At 37.3% G+C, this 23,889-nt stretch overlaps 3 protein-coding genes across 9 annotated transcripts in view; 1 reads left to right on the top strand and 2 right to left on the bottom strand.

Moving 5' to 3' along the window:
• Positions 1 to 11,045, bottom strand: part of Cpsf160 (cleavage and polyadenylation specificity factor subunit 1) — a 34,489-nt gene extending 23,444 nt beyond the window's left edge. Inside the window, exons 1-9 of the mRNA XM_022080262.2 lie at positions 10,625 to 11,045; positions 9,729 to 9,943; positions 8,293 to 8,609; positions 7,008 to 7,258; positions 5,814 to 5,995; positions 3,769 to 3,934; positions 2,983 to 3,089; positions 1,281 to 1,454; positions 665 to 805 (exon numbers count right to left, since the gene is read on the bottom strand). Of these exons, the coding sequence (XP_021935954.1) occupies positions 665 to 805; positions 1,281 to 1,454; positions 2,983 to 3,089; positions 3,769 to 3,934; positions 5,814 to 5,995; positions 7,008 to 7,258; positions 8,293 to 8,609; positions 9,729 to 9,943; positions 10,625 to 10,796 (1,725 nt within the window). The 5' untranslated portion in view covers positions 10,797 to 11,045. The remainder of the gene's footprint in view (positions 1 to 664; positions 806 to 1,280; positions 1,455 to 2,982; positions 3,090 to 3,768; positions 3,935 to 5,813; positions 5,996 to 7,007; positions 7,259 to 8,292; positions 8,610 to 9,728; positions 9,944 to 10,624) is intronic.
• Positions 11,046 to 12,340: 1,295 nt separating this feature from the next.
• LOC110837803 (protein C10) lies at positions 12,341 to 15,724 on the top strand. Its single transcript, XM_022080345.2, has 3 exons — positions 12,341 to 12,546; positions 13,258 to 13,434; positions 14,770 to 15,724. Exons 1-3 carry the CDS (start codon positions 12,453 to 12,455, stop codon positions 14,895 to 14,897), a joined length of 399 nt encoding a protein of 132 aa, XP_021936037.1. The 5' UTR covers positions 12,341 to 12,452; the 3' UTR covers positions 14,898 to 15,724.
• A 1,448-nt stretch (positions 15,725 to 17,172) lies between these two features.
• Positions 17,173 to 23,193, bottom strand: LOC110837802 (uncharacterized). Of its 7 annotated transcripts, none has more exons than XM_022080338.2 (7): positions 22,514 to 23,193; positions 22,264 to 22,398; positions 20,921 to 21,117; positions 19,649 to 19,785; positions 18,719 to 18,806; positions 18,459 to 18,584; positions 17,173 to 17,441 (listed from the first exon to the last, which is right to left on the bottom strand). In XM_022080338.2, the coding sequence occupies exons 2-7, from the start codon at positions 22,334 to 22,336 to the stop codon at positions 17,259 to 17,261; spliced, it is 804 nt and encodes a 267-aa protein (XP_021936030.1). In that variant the 5' UTR covers positions 22,337 to 22,398; positions 22,514 to 23,193; the 3' UTR covers positions 17,173 to 17,258. The 7 variants fall into 7 exon arrangements, with proteins under 7 accessions (XP_021936030.1, XP_021936034.1, XP_021936031.1 ...); XM_022080342.2 differs by having other exon boundaries at positions 22,227 to 22,398; XM_022080339.2 differs by lacking the exon at positions 22,264 to 22,398.
• Positions 23,194 to 23,889: the final 696 nt, after the last annotated feature.

Consider the following 23,889-nt stretch of genomic DNA (forward strand, 5'->3'; position numbering starts at 1 on the left):
CAAAAAAAGCCTTGGCGGGTGCCATGGCGCCCGCGTTGGGGACCATTGATCTACAGCATATATTTGAGTGTGATTTTTTCACCACTCAGTGCAATACCTTGCCCATTCATATCACACCTATTTGCTTCTCAGTGTGGTATTCTCACACATTACAGCAAACAAAAATATGTCTGTCACATTTCAAATTTCTATAGCCACTGCCTAGCCCTAACCAATACAACTGTTTGCCAATCAACAATAAGCATTTACTGCTCCACCTACAAAACTATTTATTTCATATAGCTACATTAAAATACGTCAAAATTTTAGTTGCACCTAGCAATGTTTTGGGTAGAAACTACCACCGTATGTTCAATCTACTGGTTTAAAATGAGGCTGAAAGATGTCAACATTTACCACTGTAATTATCTCTTGAATATGTGCCTCAGGACAAATGCAGAACTTTTTTAAACCAACTTTGTCATAATGGAAAAGACATCATATTCAGAGGTACGGACATAGGACATGGCTATGAAGCAGTTAAACCTTCATTTAGGGGTCTGTTACAAATTTGTCTGACAATGAATATAAAAAGTTCAAGCAAGTACTCCACAGAGAACAAGAAGCCATACAACCATCTTCCCGCAGTCTGGTATTTCTATAGTGAGTAAGTTTAACAGCTTACCATGGTTGAGTCTTGTTGACTGAGAATCATAAACGCATGTGTATACTCTTGTTCTCCCTTGTTTGGATCCTCAATCGCATCCTTCGTTCCAATCACTGTCCACATGTCCATACAGCCCGGTAACTCGAATGTTGTCACCACCTGCAGCACAAGAATCTGCAGTCAGCTAATGACACGTAGATAGTAAAGTATTTACTTAATGTTTCTGCAAGGATAAATTTGTTAATTCATTCCCCACTTACATTCCAGCACATTATTTTCAAACAGTTTAAATTTATGTTTTATTACTTAGACTGAAAGACCATGTTTCACAACCACAAAATATTAACAGTAGTTAACACTTTTTCTACATATATTTTTAGTTACACTGTGACCGTCACATTTATTAGTCAATATTTTGACGTAATAAATAACTCATTACCTATTTTAATATCATGACACTGACGATTCAGTTTTCATGACATGTTAACATTTTTAGGAAGATAGTTGTCTTTCAGGTTGTAGTAGCATATAATCTAGTAGAAGTTTACCAATCATTCATAGGTCCTTGCTGCCTCCATTATGAGGGTGATGAAAGGGAAATAGTACCAACATAATTCAGGAACACATGCAATACCTGAGGCCTCACTGAACGCTGTAAAACGCACAATGCTCCATTCTTCCCATAGCCAGATGTGGTAAAGAGCTCTATATCTGGGTCCTGAATGTTGGAGAATTCTTCAGACAAGAATGCAGGTTCTCCCATTGAGATATTGCCACAAGGCCCAACGTTCAGCAGACTGTCACACACCTGCAACAAACATGCCCCATTAGAATGATAAATGTTTCACAAAGCCATGCAATAGATGAGGTAACTCTGCTTCAATTCCAGGGATTTGTGACAGAGAGAACTTATTTGGAAATCACATCGATCAAACACTCGGCTAGATTCAGAACGAGAAATTTATTTTCCCATAGCCACTAAGGGAAACAAAGTTCTACAATTATTTTTTCCTCAAGCAACAGTCAAATTTAAAATTTGTTTCAAGTTCAAAAAATTCAATAAGAATTAATCACACTGTGTGTACTCTCACACTGACTGCAAGCCTTTCAAAAATTTAATTTCAATTAGATGTCCGACATAAACGTGAAGTAATAAATTAAGTTCGTATTTTTTTAAATACTGTTTTTTTATTGCAAATTATGAATGCAATTTTACATTACTTTCAAGCATTCTTTATGCTTTAACACAAGCAAAGAATGCTTTATGCACACATCCTGCATTCTCTGTCATGTTCATCATGATAATGTCACCACCTAATGAGACAAATATAATTATAACAATAATCATAAGAACATTATTACTATCCATTTCCTAACAGATGTGGCATAAAGAACACCTGTGGAAAGTATATGCACTCTGCAGAGCACACCTTTAGAATGGGGTTTATATATAGACTTGTGATTATAATATTAATTAATAATTATTAATAAAACAAGATGGCGTGTTCATTACATCTGGCAAAAAATATCAAGGGGTTTACTTCGTTACTAAATTGTGATGTCTAGATTTAAACCACATACACATCCATCACTGAATGCTGACTACAGTGGCACAGTATTTGTCTGGGTGATGACTGGTAAAACAAGAGTGAGAGAGACAGAGACTCAAAGAAAGAAGCGAGGCATAAATGAGCATCTGCTTTTACTCCTCAGAATAGCAACAGTTAATGTGACAAACCAGTGAACACGCTGATGTTTATTAGGCCATCATAAGATTTTCAGAACACAGAGCAGAATGATCTTTATGCCCCCCAAACTTATTCAAGTGATGATGTAGTTTAATGATCCAGACTTTGCGTGCTTGTTCTGACTGGGTTCTGCGAAAGATAAGACTGTTGAAAAATTATCATCTCACCACTCCCCATTCAAGGGCCTCAAAGTTATTTCATCCTTTCTTCTGTGAAACTGTTCTACATATGTTTACTATTATTGTAATAAATTAAATATTCACTATGTCAAGCAACACAATGTAAAATGTCCCAATTAACCACAATGCACACTAATTATCTTGCACACAAAAAGTATTCTGATTAGAAGCCACGCCCTAGTTTCACGGGATGCAGATCTTGAAAGAGTGGCTTGCATTCACACAAATTTGATACTCTGAAATGTGGAAATGTATGCTTTATTAACTTATCCTTAAACTAGGCTGCATTTAAACTTAGAGGTATTTATTTTTCCTTTCTAAGGAAAGGAAGAATAAATACCTGTAATCTGAGCTAGATTTCTTAAACACATCTCACTATATGGCTATGACATATGCACATAGAACATACCTCAAACACATAGGATGCAATCTGGACTGAGGTCTGGGCTTCACTTCCATACACCTCCAGTTCATCAAGGTCACGAATATCAGCAACATCTGAAGCCATCCAGTCTCCTACAAGACAGAAGCATCTCATTACATCTTCCTATGTTCTTTAATTTAATCTGACATAAAGGTGATGCTTCCAGGGGTCTAAAAAGTGATCAAAAGGACATGGTCTGACATGCAAATTTGTTTAAACTGAAGAAATTGTGGAAATTTATAAATGAAAGAGGATGTGATAAAAAGGATAAGTAGTACACATTAATGCATTGTGAATAAATGGGCAGTCTTATAAATTTACTACAGTGAAAAGTTGGTCTTGTAAAGAAAATCCTCATTCTTGTCCAGTCTTGAAATATTTCCAAATTCCCATCTCAAACCGAAAAAGTCTTTCTCACACATTTTACCTATTAAATATGAATAATATATCAACCTCATCATCTATAGATAAGTAAATCAGTGTGACCAAACTTAATGATAAAACCATGTTTATTTGTCTCTGTTATCCCACCAGCAGTCTCCTTGCTAGTGTCTAACCTCTATGGTCGATCTTTCCTCAGTTGGTCCTCTGCCTTGTTTCTTGTCTCCCCAGTTTTTTTAATTCTCAAGAAAATTCTACAGTTGTCCACATGTAGCACATGCCCATACAATTTTATCAACTCTCCTCACAAAGTTTATACTTTCATATCTTGCTTAATGATCCAGAGACAGGACAGGTAGGAAAACACCTACTTGCTATAACAGAACATACCTAGTGTGTCCAGTCGCTTTTTCTTGGTAGGATGGTCAGGCTTTGGAGCATACGTCTTCTCCTCCAATGTAAACAATGTGCTCTGCTCCTTCTCTGTGAACCTGAGCAGCAGCGAGTTTCCCAGTCGAGACCCGAGGAACAGATAATTCTCCTCACACACACAAGTCTAGACACAGCAGTATAATAGTTAGAAATCCATATGCCATGGAACCTATACAGCTGAAAAAGCATAATCAAAGAGACAACAAAAACCTCTTCAACTTCAACCAAATTTCATTACCAGGAACAAGTAAGAAAATTTGACTTTTTTTGTAATTAACTAATTCCACAGTATGGAATCTTCCTTGAGCAGCTGATAGTGAAACTCATTTAATACTTACAAACACTGAACAAAGCAAGACTTATTAAGCAAGAAAACATCTTGAAGGGGTAAGCATGAAGTCAAGTTCTCACTTCAACTGATATTCATTTTCCTAGAGCATTATTAAAAATAATTTCTTTATTATTTCCAAGTCTTATATATTTTATAAACACAAAACTTTTCATTTACATTTATTTAAACACATTAACAAATGTAGTTGAGAACTAGCTACAGTAGAGTGATGTTTCCACAGTGGATTAGTATTGAAGAAAATTACTGTGCAAAAATTGTGGTGAAGTCTAAAAAGGAGCACATAACAGGAATTTGTGAGGTGTAGGTGACAGGAATACAGTTCAGTGAAAATCTTACTTTTTCTGTAATAAGTTCAGAGCATTTTTAAACCTATGAATCTATTCATTGGATGGAGTGAATGCAATTTAGCTTCAATGCAAATCTGAGCATTCTTTTCTAAATGAATCATGAACACATAAATGAAAAGTGCATATTTTTGTCAGTTCACCGAAAGAATGCTGAGTATCGTGTTTTGGTTCACCAGTACAGTATTCAAGGTTGAAATTGGGATGTCAAATCATACCACAATAGAAAAACTTTTAGAATTTTAATAAAATAGTATTAAATAGGCAAAATGTTAGTTGCATGGCCTTCATTCTATGCTCTTCAGAGCAAAAACCTTGCAAGAAGAAAAATTAAAAAGGGCAAAATACATGTAGATCACAGTGGAAAATACTGATACAAAATGACATAAAGAACACCTTAAGCAGTGGTGTCATCTTCATCAAGTTTCACTGTGGTTATTCAGCAGTTCAAGAAATTTCCAATTGTTGTAGAAGACAAAGGTCCATCACCACATTCATTACAGCCTCTTACCGGACACTGTTCTACGCCAGTTGAATCTAATTCACAGCTTCATAGCCAGTTTGCCTAAGATAACTTTTAAAATTATCCCTTCATTTTTTTATACCTGTCTCTCAGGGAGTCTCATCCTGTGAGATTCTCTGACCAAATGATTTTATATACACTTCTTTCTTTCCTTGTGCCTGAAATATTTCCCATCAATCAAACCTTTCTTGGTTTTATTCCTCTTTATTACGCTGTCTTCTTTATAGGAGGTTGGCGACATATTATGAACAGGATCCTTCCATCATTTTCTCGGACTGGGACCTGTTTATATGTTTTTTAGGCAGGTGATACAGAAGTGGTTTGCCATTACCTTCTTCTGTTTGTATGGAGAAACCGGGGAAGCCCCAGAGGAAAACTCCGTGTTGCCTAGACCACGGCCTCGCCCAACACAAGTTATAAATTCGGGCACCGCTGGGAATCAAACCCAGAACCCCAGGATTACAAGGCCAGCATTCTAACCGCTAGACCACCGTGAATACAGAACCTAAGTTCCTCATTATCATGCTCTCAGAAGTCTGTTTTCAAACATTCTCAAACTCTACTTCTCCCTAAGAGCATAAAACCATGTTTCAGGCACTTATAACATAACAGGTAAGTTCCAGTTTTATATGTTCTGACCTTTAGATGTTTACAACATAGATGAAGAGCTGTGGAGGAAGTACAGAAGACAGCCACACATATAATGGTTATGAAAAAGCATATAAAAAGCCTACAATTCTTGCTACACTTGGTCATACACAACAAATCAAGCTGTGATACGTACACATGTGGTCAACACACTGGCAGCTGCCTTCTCAAAGTGGAAACTGCGCACACTGCGCATGCTGTCAGCATACAGTGTGAGGACGTACAACTCGCCGCCCTTCAGAGAAATGACAAGCCGGTCATGTGAGATGAAGCAAGCCTGTGCACCTTCAAGACTGAGCTTCACCCCTTCCTGCACCTCTGGAAACAATGTAACTTACTGAATAGCAAAGCAAGCTATTTTAAGATAACACCATAGGAACTAAGAAAACATTACGAGTCAGTAGCAGTTGCAAATTCAAAGACCACCTGAATAATCAAAGGCACAGAAAAATCTCCATATAAATAAATGCTGAAGTTCTATAACCAATATGGAAATGGCTTACCATATAATTGATGGTACAGTAGGTGCAGAAAAAGCATGGACTTTGACAGACAAAGCAAAAATGTGGGAAAACTTGATATTTTAAGGTTTTCATCCATCAGCTTATTTCTTAGTTGAAATGACACAAGTAAGCCAGACGGAAAGCAGGAAAAGATTAGTTTTATTAATGATTTAAAGTTTTAAGATGTGATATTTATAATTATGATCTGGTGGACATTCCCTGCACCTGACAATTTACACACACGTGCTAGAACAAACTGGAACTAAAATTTACAAACAATGGTGGATTATGTTGGTTGCTGACATCATGTGGTGAAGCAAGAACAATTAGCATCTGTCTCTGCTACTATGACTACACTGTTTCTCAAATATGTCAGCATAGCTTTCTTTGTGAAAATCATATGTATGTTTCATCAGATTTTAGTAGCAGTAAATAATATATTAATATTAACAACAGAAATTTCTATTTACAATTACTAACAAGGTTAAATGACAAGTTCATGTCAAAATAACTTGAAACAATCACAACTTAAAAGCTGTCTTCTGCATGACAGACCATCAGTCATACACTGTTTTGTTTGATGGTAATTTTAATGTGACCATAATGGTATCGTATACAGTATCGCCCCCCCCCCCCCCCCACTTAGGTTTGTTACTTTAAGTTAAGTTTTAGTTTCATTGGTTCATGTAATGAGATGCAAAGAACAGATCTAGACAACTATAAAAGCATTAACCATCATTATATTAATATAAACACAAAATATGACATGAAACACATACTACTGAACTATTACAGTCCATTTTAATATTATCATGTTGCAAACTCACTGAGTGGGAAGTTGGTGCTCACATCACTGATGCTATTGAGGGACACACCAAATGGAGGAACACTCTGATTCAGGTATATGAGCGCATTGACAGCCACAATAAGAGTCCCACCCAGTGGCTTCCTCACAGGAATGGCTTGTGTGCAGTCAAATGGTAAATTGGAAACAGACCAGATAATTGGGTGCACCTTCTGCTGGATGTTGAGGGAGATTGCCACCATGGCGCACGTGTCTTGGCGTACTGCAATGCGACTGAAATACAACTTTCATTTGTATAATCTGACATTCTAGTAAAAATACAAGCAGTCTGAGAACCAGAAATTTTATCTGCACATAATAAAATTTTAAAAGCAGCTCTCAAACTACAAATGTAACTGTCATTATTATTTACGTCTGTACTTATAATACTGACTGATTAAGCTAAATCTTGAATGGCTAAAATCACAGTATTTACATATAACACGTGGGAAATTTTATCCTGCTCCTCAATTATAATGTACAAAAACCCACATTGAATGTTGAAGATAATCTGTTTCAGCAAACTCTGACATGGCTCAACCCTGAAAGATAAATTAGTACACTTCATCATTTTCAACATGAAATAATTTACAAATTCATAATCCAAAACAGTTGCTTCCTCATTACAGTATCATCAGCTCTGCAGCAGAATGATGCAATTACATAACATGCTGTAAAGCAGAATAATTTCAGTAAATAAGTCATCACTGCCATTCCCTCATCTATACTTCTTCATACTTCACTACTAATGTAACACATTACGCTGTCTGCCATTCTGTTAAAAAAACCTTGTCCATCCTGATGCTCATAAAACCATTTGTCTTCGTTGTTTCACATTTCACAAATACATTAAAATCCCCAGTTAATGGCTCTTTGATAACAAATAGAAGAAAATATGATCTGAAGCTTTCACAGCGACTGAGTATAACAAATTCTTCTTGGGCTACCAGCCGTGTCAGGTGACTGAATGGAGAAAACACCAGTGTTTTGAGAACCATCCTTGTCCTCAGGGTACTGAGGAAACTTCAGTACCCTGTGGATGAGGAAGAAGATGGTTCTTGAAATGTTTGTGTTTTCTCCATTCAACCACCAGACATGGGTGGTAGCCCAAGAAGAATTCATTATAAACAGAAAAAAGCATTAACTAGAGCAGATTTAACATTAAGGCCATAGACAGGAAGCCATATACTGTGAACACATAATAAAAATGTCTGAAGACTTCTATTCTAGATCAGGTTCTTGAAACTTGACATGAGGAATGATCTTACCCTGGAAATGTCTTGACTGGTTCATACAAGATGAGTAGGGTAGGTTCATAATAGCCATGCAGAAACTGCACATCTATAACATTGTCCATTTTCTCATCCAGTTCCTTCAAAACTATCATATATGATGCAAGTACAGGGGCTTTTGTGTTGACAGTACTGTTACAGGGTTTAACATCTAGCAGTTCAGGGTCATCCAGGGCCGTTTCACGACGAAATGGAAGGACTACCAACTTCCGCCCATATACTAACATGACTGCACACCGTCCTTCAGGGTCCACCCGCACCATTGGAATGTGATAGTGTTGAGTCCAGCCTCCCTGAAGGGCAGAATATTAGAATCACAAAAAGCTTAATGCGTAGATGATTAACCTGACAACATTTCTCACAAGGTGCTCCTTGGGGGCTTTCGAACAACAGCTGTTAAAGCAACTGGTAATTTAGTATGTTTTGAAATAAAAACTTGAAACCTACTAAACTGCTATGCAATGGAAAGGTTACTCATTCCCCACTACTGAATGTTTCTAACAGGAAACTGGCTTTCATTTAATGCAACAATTTACTATGCAGATAAGCGATACCAAGTATAACTTCCTGTACATTTTGGAGTTTCTGGAACTGATTACTGCCCTTGTATTCAATCACACTGATAACGTTCAGCCAGAAACACTAACATCATCCCAATAAACACCAAACACTAATGTATATTAATTATACATATTACATTACATTTTTCATGTTTCTTTGGTTCCCCTAACCTCATTTTCCCCCATAAGATCTTAATTTTGCACATCATGGTCTTACTATTCAAACGGGTTTTCAAAAATGTAACCCCTGCAAACAGTGAGGGTATGCTGTGTATTTCTTTACTACAATTTTTCCATTGCCTAAGAAGTGAGTCCTACTGAGTATGAACCCCTTCCTTTAGCCTAATATCAGAGTCAACCCACTGTGCACTGTGCTGTAGAATGTATTTAAATAGTAACTTACTTTAAAAGATAATAAAAATTAATGCAATTTAATGCCTACATACCATTCATTCAAGGTTTAACTATCTTAACATGCAGCAGCTATTAACAATATATAAACACAAGAAATTGTCATTCCCCGCCCTACTAATAACAAATCAAAGCCTGTGTAAGATTTGAGGTTAAATCAAAGCCTAATTTAATGCTGGTATATAAATCTAAATTTCATACAGAAGCATTATTTCGAGCAAAGTTATTGTCACTGACGCCACAACTCAACAACTCTCTATTGGTCACCATATATCCTGCACCTAAAACAACAGTTCAAATCAACCATTCTACAAGAACCACTTCTCATCATTTACTTAACAGTGGTGTCAATAAATGCATCCAAAAAGAATAGCCTGGATTTTATCTGAAGGAGACACTGAACTACATATGAAATCCTGCATATAAAGGATCAAAACATACCCTCATCTCTTCCTCCTCAAAGTAGTGCAGAGATAAGGTCCTGAGATCATGGGCTTCAGGATCGTATTCCACAACGCTAAGCTTGGCATCGCGGAAACTGACAAGCAGCGAGTCACGTGCTGATCCTGACAATGTGACTGCTTGCACTGACATGACATTCCCAAACAAGGAATATGTTGCTAAGCACTCCAGCTTCATCTTTGGTGGTCGCTTCTCTATTTGAAAAGAGAAATGAATCCATTAGTCAATGTATAATGCACATACACCTTCCATACTTCGGCTTCACTCTAGACCAGGGGTTCTCACCATTTTTTGCTGGTGTACCACTAATTCTAATTTTACACACTAAATGTACCACTAACCAAATGTGTTTATGTTAATATTATCTTTTGATTTCTTACTTAGTTTGCGTACCACTCAACATTGGCTCACGTACCATAGGTTGAGAAACGCTGCTCTAGACAGTCCATTGAACTGCAGAAACCATCAATATAGCTAAGAAGTAAAAGTAAAGTGAAGCTGTCTCACTATATGCCATGAAGGCAATTGGGGGGAGCGCAGGTATAGCTCCTACTCATTCTTGGCCTCGGCACTAGATGGGGGCGAGTGGTCAGCATGACGCCCCAGCCGTGATTAACCCCCCGGAAGGGAACCCAGTACCCACTGGATAGGAGACTGGGTGGGCCCCAGAACCAGTCTGGACGCAGAGGCTAGAGGAAAAATCCTGTGCCCCCGTCGGGGATCGAACCCGATTGTGCAGTCAGTAGCCAGTCACTATACTGACTGAGCTATGCCGGCTCATAACACAACTAAGAGCAGGGCCAAAGTCCATCAGAAATATAACACTGATAATTTTATGGTTAGTAAAATCTAAATCTTAATAAAACCAACAATACCTGTGTATACATCTTTCTTGTTTGCTGAATCCGCATCCGGTATAAGTCGAAAAACGCGTATGATATTCGCACCAGCCACGATGAGAGACTTCTCTGTTCGATTGAAGAAGTGGCAAGTAAGTGCATGTTCCACCCCGGTTGCAGGATGAGTCTGCTTGCATATCGAGTACATGCTTTTAAGTTACAAATGTTAAGCGTTTCACACTTCGCGGAATCAAATAAACATATAGGTTAAGGTTCGAAAATACGAGAGTAAATGTTTCATTTATGAAATTAAAATTAATCGAACTCTAATACAAAAAATCTAGTATTAACAGACAAAAATCCATCATACACAGATTATCAAATATTAGCAACTGTTCAAAACTCATCGTATCTTCATTAAGCATTAAGCACCTGTAATAAACACGAAATACAAACAGTTCAAAACACAGATGCTCAATACACCACAGATTAATATCACGAACGAACCAATATGTAGATATGCAACTAAATGGTGTTGGTTGGCAAAGTGTAGAACCATCTCTGGAACACAGTCTAGGAAGTACAGAGGCGACAGAGTCGTGGGAGCTGGCCTCAACTAGCCAATGTGATTTGTATTATGCTTATATTTCTAATGTTACCCTGTGAACAGAACATGTCTTCCTGTTCTCAAAAAACACGTCTTAATCAAGAACAAGGACGCATCTTACTGACGAATTCTTGTAGAGATGCATATAAATCTTAATACTTTAAATTAAATCTGATATTTAATCAGTCTCATTAAACTTTCATAGATCATATAAAGAAAGTCTCTCATCAATTGCAGAAATTTATAACAAACATGATTACAACAATAAATATAAGAAACAAAGAGTAGTAAAATCACCATTCACGTATTCTTTAACCGAATAGTAATAACTGTTTATGAGAAGCCCTTTCAGTTTTTTTTGAAGTGACGACATTTTTTCCTTTTAATGTATGTAGGATTGATACAAAAATTACAATTTGCAATATTGTGCTTGGTAGTTCACGGCTACCACCACAAGATTTGTAAAACGAACCAGGACCGGAACCATGTGATCAACGATGCGACAGATACCACAGAACAAAATGTAAAAACAGAACCAAATCCATCAATGAGTATAGCAAGGATTAGGACGAACTAGATACAGGAAAACTTTCTTATGCACACGTGTGCGCTTTTTCTATATATTAATATTGGGCCTACTATTGTTAATTTTTAGATTGTCCTTCCTAAGTAGGATTTGAGATTTTCACGGCGGTGTGTCAGACGATGGCTGTCTGCTGGGTTCTTGTGCCATGTAATCTGCTAGAAATTTACCGACGTTTCAGAGGTCCTTGCTGCCTTCATTATCAGAACGATGTTAGAGGCAGAAAGGACCTCTGTAACAACGGTAAACTTCTACCATACCACACTGCGCAACAACCAGAAGACAGCCGTCTTCGAACTCACAGCCATAAAAAAACCCATTCTTACAACCGTTATTCTCTTTAAAGTTTCGTTTTGGCATTTGGAAATAGGGACGGACATGAAGTATAGATATATGTATGCATGCGTATCAATATTTTGATAGTGGTGTAGAGTCTTATAATCTAATATTTTCTGTCGAAAATAAAGGGCTCTGGTAATAAGAAGATCCTCACGCGATCACCTACTAAACCCCCCCCCCTCCCCCCGTAACCGTGAAGCACAGGCCATTGGGTATGATGACGCTCTGCGTCGCATCAGCTGCGCAGGAACTCGTCTTACTTTCCACAGTATGGTGCGAAATTTAGAGCAGTAGTGTTTTTACCTTAACAATTGCTGGTTTGAGGGTGTACGCGGATGCGAGTACATCGGCGGTTAAAGTTGACTCTAGAAGACACAATTAGTAATACTATGTCTGATAATCCAGAATTTACTTCTGATAAAGCACGAGGTAATGTTCCATATAAAAGTGGGCGTGTGTGGTGTGTTTGACACATTGGGACAGGAAGGGTGGTGGAAACTCACCAGTATCATCATTAGTGTATTTATTTTATCAGAAGGCCATCTTGCAAATTATTTACCATGTGAAGTGACAACAGATTGAACAAGCGAAATTCACATTGTCACTGATGTGCTAGCATTATTTTGATTTTTGGGTTTGATATCCATTATCCATAGTGTTAAAAAAACTAAAAAATCACTGCATTTTTGAGACTGGTTCTGTCACTGTATTCAGGCAAGAAATTTCCTACTGTCTATAGCCCATTAGGTAAAGTTAGCACACCAATGAAGATTAGTTTTATGGAGATGGAGCCAGTTTCAGAAACAGTGAATTTGAACTATTTTAAACTTTTAATGACACAGTGGATAATATTCAACCATCACATGATACTGATGATGTTACCAACCAAACTTTCATTGTTCTACATTCATCAACTTTTATCATCTTTAAGTTACAGTTTACACAAAGTCCAGCTGGCTCTGTATCACACCAGTGTACTGCTAAACAGTTAACCCTGGAATAAAAGTGTGGAAAATTGCCTTGTAGTAAGGGGGTTTAAATTACCTTTCCCCATATGATAGAGATTAAGCAGCACATTCAGTTACACAAACATAACTAAATAAATAAGTTACATGCTGACTGAAGGTTTTGAACTTCCAGCTTTGCTATCTAGCGTCTTGGAGGCAATCAGTCTTCCTGAAAATGCTACCAAGCTTGGAGAAGCAAAGGACAATGCTGGCAATGACATGTTGAAAATGATGCAGTTTGTCTTCCCTATTGTTATGCAGATAGAAATGGATGTTATAAAAAACTATGGATTTCCAGAAGGACGTGAAGGTACAGTAGACGGGCAGAACCATTATGTAATGTGTACTGAACAATTCCAGAAGTGTACAGAGTCTGGAGCAGACTTGTTCTTAAATGGTAGTTCATGAACCCCTTGCTTAAAATCAAATGCTTTTATGTAAAAATATGTTGTTGACATATTCCAGAAAAATATTTAGTTGTTGGTGTGCCTGTTTTTGTTTCTGAAAATATTAAACAACTTGCCTGTACTTCCACACCTGAAATTATTCATATTTGTGAAATGTGATATAAAGCAATGGTTCTTAACTTGGGATTTCCAGTTCTCTGGGTGTCTGAACTATTTTCATTAATTGACAAGTCTCCAATGGAAATTGATCTACACACCCTGTCATACAATAATCTAGTTTTCTAAAATATAGCACTGTTGGTGACACACTTTTGTTTATTTCATTTTTGAAAGTGTGTTCCAAAGATACATTATTTGTTGCATGGCTATTCTCTGTAATTACATCAGTTTGGTATGGCAACGATTGTCATACGCAATGATTGGTGGTTGAAGATGTTACAAGTATATATTTCTATGACAGGATTGTTGAATCAGAGCTGCATGTCAGGCATTCACAGTATACATGCGGTCAGTGATCAGTCTTGGGTAAGGTGAGCTGTTTTGAGTTGTGACAGCAAAAATTAAGCAGTGAGATTTCAGGTTCTCATGGCAATGAGTATCCTAACATTTACTCTGTAATGACCACCAACTAACTTGAAGGCCTGTCAACATCTTCTGATCCAAAGTACATTCCACAGAGTTGCCAAAAAACCACACAAAATTGAACTGAATGATCTTGAGTTGTAATCATCCTGTCAGCTGTTGGCGAGTGGCAAAGAGGGGAAGGTGCTGCATGTCCATTGACATATATTAGAAAAACCACCATCTCTACCTTAACTCAAAACTTATTGTTATGTGTGTTACCAAGATCTAATGCAAAGTGTAGGTGGGATGCAGCCATGGCGGCTGACTTCTTGTTCATTGCTCATAAGAGGAAAACAGACCTTTATGTGTATTGAATTTTTTTTAGTAAAACTGCATTTTTTTGTATTTTTTCTTGGTGCTATTTAATTTTTGTTGTCCATAATGTGTAAATATGATGTTTTATTAGTGAATAAAGTTTTCTTATTTAAATTACAATTATTTGAAGTTTCATTGTAAAGTGACATACAAACATTAAGTAAATGCTGTAAAAAAATTGTGTTATAACTTTGTCATTTTTGTAATCATTGAAGTAGATTTACTCTTAAAACAAGTAATTTCTTACGCATTTTTGAAAAATGAGAAAATAAGTTGTGTTATGCCATTTTAATCCCCAGGCATCGTGCACTTTGCTCAAGCAATACGTACACTAGAGAGAGAGGATCCAGAGGTGGCGCATCTCCACGCACAAGTTCGTGCACATTTTCTGCCTCCAGTGGCCATCAGTACTGAACCCTCATCGTGAAGGACAAAACAGAACCATGAAAATGATGTGTTGACGTATGTCTTAAATGATGCTTCAGGTGATTTATTGTCATGGTTGCCATGAGCACCTTTCTAGGGAATATTTTTGTAAGATCTGATGATTGACTTGACACTGATTTAGTAATATACTTGAAAGAATTGGTGTGATCAAAATAATTTTCTGCTTTCTTCTTAAAAGAAGAGAACTGTCACAAGAACCAGTTATCTGAAGATGGCATACCTTTGCTGTTCATTAGCCATACTGGGTTAATGTCATACTGTGCTTGGTATGTCTGTACATTATGATGAACTCTTAATTGTATCTGTTTTTCTAGCATATTTTGTCCTCATTACATCTAATTCAGCAGGACATGAAGTATGACCTTGAGTTATACAGTGCTCACATGATTAGTACTCAAGACCATAGCTCGTGCCCCAACAAACTACTGTCCACGAGAGTTAAGAAGACTGAGAAACGTGCTTGCTCTGATTTGATGTAAACGTTTTGGTAATACCTTATAACATGATAACTATTATAAAACAATTACAACAAATATGTGAATAATATTATGAACAGCAGAGCCATGGAAAGCAACACGCATATGTGAGAAATATCTTATATCTGAAGACCAGTATTTTCACTCAGGAATAGGGGGGCTTTTGCACGTGCACATTACTTGCCAACTGGGGACACCTATGTCACAAGTATTTGCTTCACTCATGCAGACAGTACACACTGAAAAGTAGTATAACATTGCAAGTTTTTTTGTAGCCTTTTGGGTTGTAAGTTGGATATTAAATTAAATTCTGACAGAAAATTCAAATTTATTTCTTGTGCTTATTTTTTAGTTTTATCCCGTCCAAATTCCGACCCTTGATGTCCTCAACACAGAGGGGGTAATGTCCTCGGATGGTGAACAGGGTTCTGGTCCACTGAAGCTGAGGTGTGAGGTATTGTGCCAAAAGGTGCAAGGCACTGAGGTGGTGACAGCAGTGTTAATAATGGTCCCTTTGGAGCACTGGCAGCACCCTGTCGTATCAGTGCCTTCTGCCTGACGGGGCCCTGTAGATGGTTACTTTTGTTCCCTGGTTCTTGTGAACTGATAATGGAACGTACGATTAGAACTGTAATGGTGGGACCCATACAAAGGAGCTTTCAGATACAGTTTTTTCATCTGTAAATTGATCCTTCTCAGAAGGGAGCCATTAGTTCTGGCATATCACAAGAAGCTGACATCCAACTTGGAGAAGTTGAGAAGATTACCAGGAGCAGAGACTCAACTAGTGAGAAACATTCCCTTCCTAGATGTCATACCCGTGAATTGGGAGCCAGTAGTTCTGGCACACCACCAGAGGGGCCTGGCAATTCCAGAAAACTTGTGAATGACGGTCACATATTATTTATAGCCTTAAGGTAAACAGGCTTTATCTGGCACAAATGAAGTGTGTGCTATGCCAGAAGAATTTTTAGTCTGTGTCAGGTAAAGGAATATTAATGCAACACTTGCAACAGAACTACTGGTTTTAAGTTTCTTTAATATAATAATAACAACAACAAATATATATGAGGGTTACTTCAAAAGTCATTGCAACTAATTTTTGGGGGGAAACATGTATTGAAGAAAGTTCAAAATATACATATGAAAGGGCACGATATACTCCTCTGATTGGCGTAGTCAGATCAGGTAGGTGTGAATGGGTGTAGGTATAGTAGGCAATTGGAGGAGTACATCGTGCCCGTTCATATGTATATTTTGAACTTTCTTCAATATAATGTGTTTGCCCCCCAAAAATTACTTGCCAGGACTTTTGAAGTAACCCTCGTGTATATATATATATTTTCTTTCTTTCTTCTACACCATCATGTGAATATCTCAGTGGTATAATGGAAAACGCCAATGTTTTGAGAACCATCTTCATCCTTGTCCTCCTCCTCATGGTACTGTAGTTTTAGTTATCTCCTCCAGTACCCTGAGGACGAGGACAAAGATGGTTCTCGAAATGTTTGGTGTTTTCTTCATTAAACCAGCTGACATGGCTGGTAGTCTGAGAAGAATTCATTATACTTTGTCGCCGTGAAAACTTCAGATCATACAACTCAGTGGTGTTCATTCACACCATCAAGTCTCTTCCTGCAGGTCCTGAAGACAAAACTGACGTGTTCAACTTGTTCTCATATCGCAATCCAATTTTCTATGCACAGACTACTCATCACCCTAATAATGGAGGCAGAACACATCTTTGAGATGTCAGTAAATTTCTACCAGACTACACAGCACAACATTCTAGTCCTCAGACATAAGATGAAAGAGATTCTATAATGATCTTGCAAGTATCTCTGTCAGCCCTTCTTGAACAGAAGTCACGATTGTGAGCAGCAATCCTTTCTCAGTATGCTGGCAAGAGTATTCAATCTGTGCTTGGAAACTTTCTTGTTCATCCTCCATATTTTCCACTTTTTATTAAACAAACCAGTCAAGCGTCTCTTTTTTCCTTTGGCAGTTGGCCTAGTTTCATCCACTTCTGTTCCAGTCTCCTTCTTTACCTTGAAAATGAAGAATTGTTTTATGTATTTTGAGGCTTTAGGAGGACCTGGGCACAAATCTGATGTCTGAGTAGCTCACTCAGCATCCTGTCCAGTGAATACCAGGCACTTCTTTCCTGAATTATAGTGACCAGTTTGTGGAAGACACTCCTCACCTACAGGTAGTGCCAAGTTTAAAAATGTGTGGAGCTTTACGTCCATTCTACCCACATGCCATCATGGTGTGGTGCTTAGCCACAGAGACAACTTCATATCTATTTTACCTTTCACATATACTGCTCATTTTGGATTTTGCATCACTTAATGCAATAAATCTTACCAGTTGCATTCAGTGTGTTAAAGCCTTACATACTGGCAGTGTTTAAATGAACCAGTCTCATAATATCATTCTACATACTGGATACTGGGAACGACCCGTTCTTCAAGTGCCTGAGCACTGCGGGTCCCAACTTTTCGTTGGCTTGATCTATAGACATTCGGTAGGACTCCTTGGACGAGGGATCGGCCCGTCGCAAGGCCTCTACCAGTACACAGGACAGCACAACACAGACAAACATCCATGGCTTGAGTGGGATTCAAACCCATGGTCCCAGCGATGAAGCGGCACAAGGCCCACGCCTCAGACCGCGCGGCCACTGCGGACCCCTTATCATTCTAGATTAAATATAAATTATGTGGTATAAGGGTTATAAGGATGAATCTACTGTAGTGATTATTGAGGAATTTCAGTGCACCTAATAGAATAAATCAGCGCTTAAACAAAAACTTTAAAACTTCAGACTTAAGTTATTAAGGTTTTGTTCAGTCTCTCCAAGCAAAAGCCTAGTTAGACCTTGAAACAGTCCACAATGCCTTCTTCAAAATTTTTAACTACCCACCATTCATTACCATCTTCATGTTTCATTTAACATTATTTGCAGTTTAAAAAACATCATTACAATTTTTTAAGAATCATGAATAGTACACAGTTATAAAAGTACTTCCTAATGCGTGTATCACATCATTATGTGTGAATACCTCATCATCTTTTTCCAGTGTTGCTTCCTGTTCTGCGATCATGTTGGCTTGTATTCTTATAGCAATGGACATGAACTGTTCATATGTGGTAAATACTGCAAGTGATTCTGCCTGCAACGCCACCACCTGGTCAGAACACAAAAGAAATACTGTTTAGGCAGTGTAGCCAAACCTTTCAACAAACACACATTATACTAATTGATTCTAATAATTTTTCCTGTTCATTTTGGTTATTGTGTAATTCAATTGTTATGGCATACCTGTTGCTGAAGCTCAAACACTTTGAGTTTCAGGTCCATAAGGATGTAATAACTCTCTTTCTTGCTGTGGAGATCACTCTGTGATTGGCTGCACACACAGGGAAAACAACATGTATAAACTTTGTGTGAAACAGACCACTTAGAGAGAGGGAGGAAAGGATACAGTTGGAAAATAGCCTTTTTACCCCTTTCACATGGGGCAGAAGTTGTGTCTCCATGGCAAAGAACCTACCCACTAACATACTTTGTGGAAGGAATATAAATTGCAAATGTTTGAAAACAAAGTGTCTAGTTGAAGTTGAGGACAAATTTACTTTTATTCATGATTGTTATCATTCAATTTCCAACCTTTTACCTTTTAACGTGCCCTCTAAAAGTACATATATAAAACTGTTACTTCACCTTTAGTCTGAATGGATATCAAACTTGGAATCTTACTCCAAGGGAAAAATGATCGTGTTTGAGAACAAAATGCTGGGAAAGGTGTGCAGAACAAGAAGGGAAGACAAAGTAACAGAAAAGTAGAGCTTCACAATTTAATTTATCGCCTAATATTGCCAGGCTGTGTAATAAAGAAGGATATAATGGAGTAGAGATGTAGCACACATGATGAAAACAAGGAATGCACATAACATTTTAATTAAAAATCCAAACATGGAGATAATACTTGGGAGAATAAGTGAAAATATGGTGAGAAGTATTTTGTGAAGGTGTGAATGTTTAATAAATTATTTCATGATAAAATTCAGTTATATACTTTTGTAAATACAGTAACAAAACTTTGGGTTACATGATAACAATGAATTTCTTGACCAGATGAGTATAAACTTTTTAAGGATATATCTGTGCCATGCAATTTATTATCTTGGATTGTGTAATATAGAAGAAGAAAACGATTTAAAAGGAAACGGATTAAAATGTAAAACAAACCTCAATTTAAGGCTGCGACTTCCCTCCTTTGATTCTGTCAGTGTTTTGCCTGCATCATCAAAGATCTTCACCATTTCCTTTACCTTTGGATGACTTGAACCTTCTTCCTTGGTTAGTTGTCCCTCTGGTACATAAATCTGAGATGGGAGTTGCGCAATTTCAGATTCAATTCTAGATAACTTGTGCTCTGATTTCCTCAATTCTTGTTGTGCAGTTCTTAACTGATCTTAACTTATCTGAAGTCTTCATAGGGGAAAAAATTAAATAAAGCACTGCAATTTGTCTTCTTGTTCATAATGTATATGGTCTTGTAGGTGGTTAAAAAAATGTTGGAAGAATGAAAAGCCTCCATTTTCAGGTGAAATGTTAAGGAATATTTTATCACTGAACAACTAAACAGATGGACATAAATTATTCAGAAACTAAACTACAGTTTTAACAGCATTTGAATTAACTTAACATTTTCATCTTGTAATAACTGCCCTCTTCAGATGTATGATCTGCCATATTCATTTCTTCCCCTACTGTACATACTTTTAATAAGAAAAACTTACAACCAACAGAATAAAATTCCAAGAGCTAGTCATATCTGGATGCTATCATTACTCTTATGGAGTGTCACAAGTGTAATGTAGTTCATGAGTTGGAGTTCTGGCCTCAGGCTTTAACATGCCCTGTCCAGAACTCAATACACTTCATGCACTGGATGGTATTCGACCACCTCATACAGCCCAGTGCTGTCACCAAGTGACGTCCACAAAAATTACTTTAATACAAGTTGCTAGTGTCATTAATATATCACATATTTACCATGTTGTAATTATCAGCTGTAGTAAACTGAAATTTGGGGTTGTCTACAATGGCATAACTTTCATAAAAATCTGCCCAGAGGTTCTCGAGTAGAAACATGCAAGCGGTAAGACATAACCCTATTATTCCGATCTGTGGACATTGTGCAATGAAAGCATAATACTGATAATGGGGATGAAAATAAATGTGGCTGAATCAAGAAAAGTGAAATGGTAGCACGAGTGGTGAAAAGATTAAGGAATGAGACCATTTTGGATAATGTGACACAAGTGGGAGCATAATATTACAATGGCTCTTAAGTAAATAGGGTGCAAGAATGTGGACTGGAACTATATAGCCTAGGATAAGATCCACTAGCACACTCTTACGACCATAACAATCTTTGGGTCCTTGATCAAGTGAGAGCCTATCACCTTTTAAAGAAGGTCTCTGACCTTTTGATTAAGTAACAAAAAAAGTTACCTTAGATGTATGCGTGTTCTTTGCCGTGTCTGGGCAGTAGTTAATTTCAACTTCATGAATTGTATTCATCAGTCCTTGCTGAACCCCAAGATATTTCTCACTCCAACATTTGATGAGTCTCTTGACGTTACCCTCCACAATTGGAACATCCATGATTGCAGGCATGCAACCTGAAGTATGTGGAACAGCAACATGACCTAAAGCAGCACCACACAATGCAATACAGATCATATTGTTTCAAACATAAAATTGTACTTGTATAATACAAAAAAAGTATTTCAAACTGAGTAAAATATTTTTTAAATTGATGTAAAAAATTCTTCCTTTATGGAGGGAACACGAATCATGAGTGTCTGAAAATATTTGAACTCAAGAAGCATTATGTGAGTAACTTATCACATTACATAATGAGAAACTTTGTGATGTTTCAGGGTGCCTAGTGCTAGTGCTGCAGCACTGGAATCAGAGAAGCACTGATTCATTCAGTATGTAGGTGGGATGGGGGAGACAAGGATGTATATCAAATTATAATATGGAAATCTCTTGGAAAATGCTCCTTGAAAGACAGAAGGAGATATGAGGAAGCCATTCAAATTAATCTTGGGGAGAGACATAAGCGTGAGAGGTGGATGAGACTGGCGGAGGATTGTGCTCAATGCTACCACAATATTAATCAGCAGAACACAAGAGGAAGAAACATGCCTCCTGAAAGTGCTCTAAAATAGGTCATGCCCACTTCCTTCTTACACTATTTACAATTTATAAGTTAGACTCCCTACCATTTAACCATATATAACTTGTGCAGTGTAAATAACTCAAGATCAATTCCAAGTCTTCCTTGCATTATTACAAAACGTAACCTCACTTTCACGTGATGAACTCAGTTTTTGCAAATGAACATGCCATTTATATTTTTTAATAATTGCTTGGGTAACTGCATGAATATTTTCTAAATGTATGTACATAACCGATGCTACAAGTTCAGCTGTCTATATTTCACTGTGCTAACAGTACATGGTCACCAGTTCCTCAATATATCTAGTTCTCATTCTGTTTTATTTGTAATATTTTATAAAACATTACGTGCTGAAACCTTGCAATATTTGTTCCTCCCATACAGCAAACCCGTTTCAGTCCATACTAAGAATAGTCAAAATTGCTTTTATATACATACCGTGATATTTCGTTCGCAGAAATTACACATGATGAGATATGAAACCTGTTAAAGAATAGTTCTAAAGAATACTGCAGTTGTATTACAATTTCTGAAGCTGTACTACAAACTGAAGAATATAAAAACTCTTACGGGGCAGGGGATTTTTCCTCTAGCCTCTGGAACCCACCCAGTCTCCTATCCAATTGGTACTGGGGTCGATTCCCGGAGGTTACGCGCGGCCGTGACATAACACCAAACATTCACCCCAGCTAGTGCCGCGGTTGAGATGAGTAGGATCTGTAGCACCTTTCTCCCCAAGCACCTGTAGTGAGGCAGTTTTACTTACAAAAAGTTTCATGATTTTTATTAGAATTTTAGCCTGATTACAAGAGTTATAGTAGTGGAGTATGTAAACTTATATTCATTACAATACTTACTGGTTGACCTTGATACGTTTCTTCTTGATTCCATTTTCGTTTGCGAAACAAATTGATAATTCACCACTCAACACCTCTTCTTCTATGGCTCTCCGGTCCGATTGAATAAAACAAACTTCAAAGTCGTTACTATCGTAACTACACAAACAACTGCTCAACGACCTGAAATCTTATAACAATGAGGGGTGGGACCTAAATAACAATGCCCATCCCTGACGAATCAGGGGCTGTTTCACGCATGACGTCACGTGTGTCACCGCGTGTACATATTTGTGTGTGTGAGAAAGAGAGAGGAGTGAGACCAGGTTCACAGAGAACATGTTCTCCTGAGCGATACATTACGTGTGGTAATTTTTTTAATATGTGTATGTTCCTCCTGATAGTATCACATTCATACCAAGAATTAGCATAATTATTTTCATATAAAGCCCTAATTTTTAAAAATCAGACACAATGAGATATAAAACCTGTTTTAAAAATAGACCTAAAAATACAGCAGTTGCACTTCAATTTCTGAGCTCTACTACAAACCTGTGAATTTGAAAGGTCTTACATCAAGTTTTAAGTTTATCGTATCAGAGAACTTAGCCTATTTATTATAATGTGTGATATAAATTATACATATACTGTGTCTGTGGTTGAGTGTATTCCATGCGGTCTGTCATGCTGATACAAAGGGCAGAATCAGATGACAGTCAATTAATAGAAGACATTTTAGATATTATATTCATACTATTACATATGGGCTGTGATTTGGAAAAAGTGTAATTAGATCATGTAAAATTAAAGGAGGTTTTATAAACAAGTCACTTGCATCATATAAAACGGAAGAAATATATTTCAGTATGATGTTCATATTGTCAACATGCCACGCAATCGAATGTGGGTAAAATGATAGGGGACATCACAGCACTCACATAGTGTTATGGCTGATACTTGTCACAATATATTGTCCATTAAAATTCCACACTTCTGCAAGTTCAATGAAAACCCTTTTGAGTTCCTGCCTAGAAAAATACTTGTGGCTGTTTTAATGACTGGAAAGTCTTTATCGCCAACTGAAAATCATTCCTTACACTTTTCTGCAAGTTGAGAACAGGCTTTGTTCCTTACACATTTACCTAAATATTCCTACATTGCATTCCACAGACAATGATGCAGAACTGTATACCAGTCTTATACATGTTGAAAGATGCTTTCAGTTCCAGTTGTCGTGTTTCAAGGTATCCTGTAAAATGGGAAGCTGCAACGTTATCAGCACCACGTGATGATAGAATTATATCAATATATTCCTATACATATTACAACTTGCATCACGAAATCTACATTTTCACACATGTGTAAGCCCCTTTGTATTCAAATTAATTTTCTTTATT

The sequence above is a fragment of the Zootermopsis nevadensis genome, unplaced genomic scaffold, assembly GCF_977971745.1.
Source record: "Zootermopsis nevadensis isolate Lab colony 2312 unplaced genomic scaffold, Znev_1.0 Znev_ptg000022l, whole genome shotgun sequence".
NCBI classification, from domain to species: Eukaryota; Metazoa; Arthropoda; class Insecta; order Blattodea; family Termopsidae; genus Zootermopsis; species Zootermopsis nevadensis.

Excerpts from the sequence above, each read along its gene's own strand:
- LOC110837803 (XM_022080345.2), top strand. The coding sequence starts at position 12,453 with ATGCGAGTACATCGGCGGTTAAAGTTGACTCTAGAAGACACAATTAGT. Across the intron at positions 12,547-13,257 it reads TACTTCTGATAAAGCACGAG|CTTTGCTATCTAGCGTCTTG; the intron begins GTAATGTTCCAT and ends TTGAACTTCCAG. Across the intron at positions 13,435-14,769 it reads ATTTCCAGAAGGACGTGAAG|GCATCGTGCACTTTGCTCAA; the intron begins GTACAGTAGACG and ends TTTAATCCCCAG.
- LOC110837802 (XM_022080338.2), bottom strand. The coding sequence starts at position 22,336 with ATGTTTGGTGTTATGTCACGGCCGCGCGTAACCTCCGGGAATCGACCC. Across the intron at positions 21,118-22,263 it reads CCAATTGGATAGGAGACTGG|GTCATGTTGCTGTTCCACAT; the intron begins GTGGGTTCCAGA and ends GTGCTGCTTTAG. Across the intron at positions 17,442-18,458 it reads CACTGGAAAAAGATGATGAG|GTAAAGAAGGAGACTGGAAC; the intron begins GTATTCACACAT and ends TTCATTTTCAAG.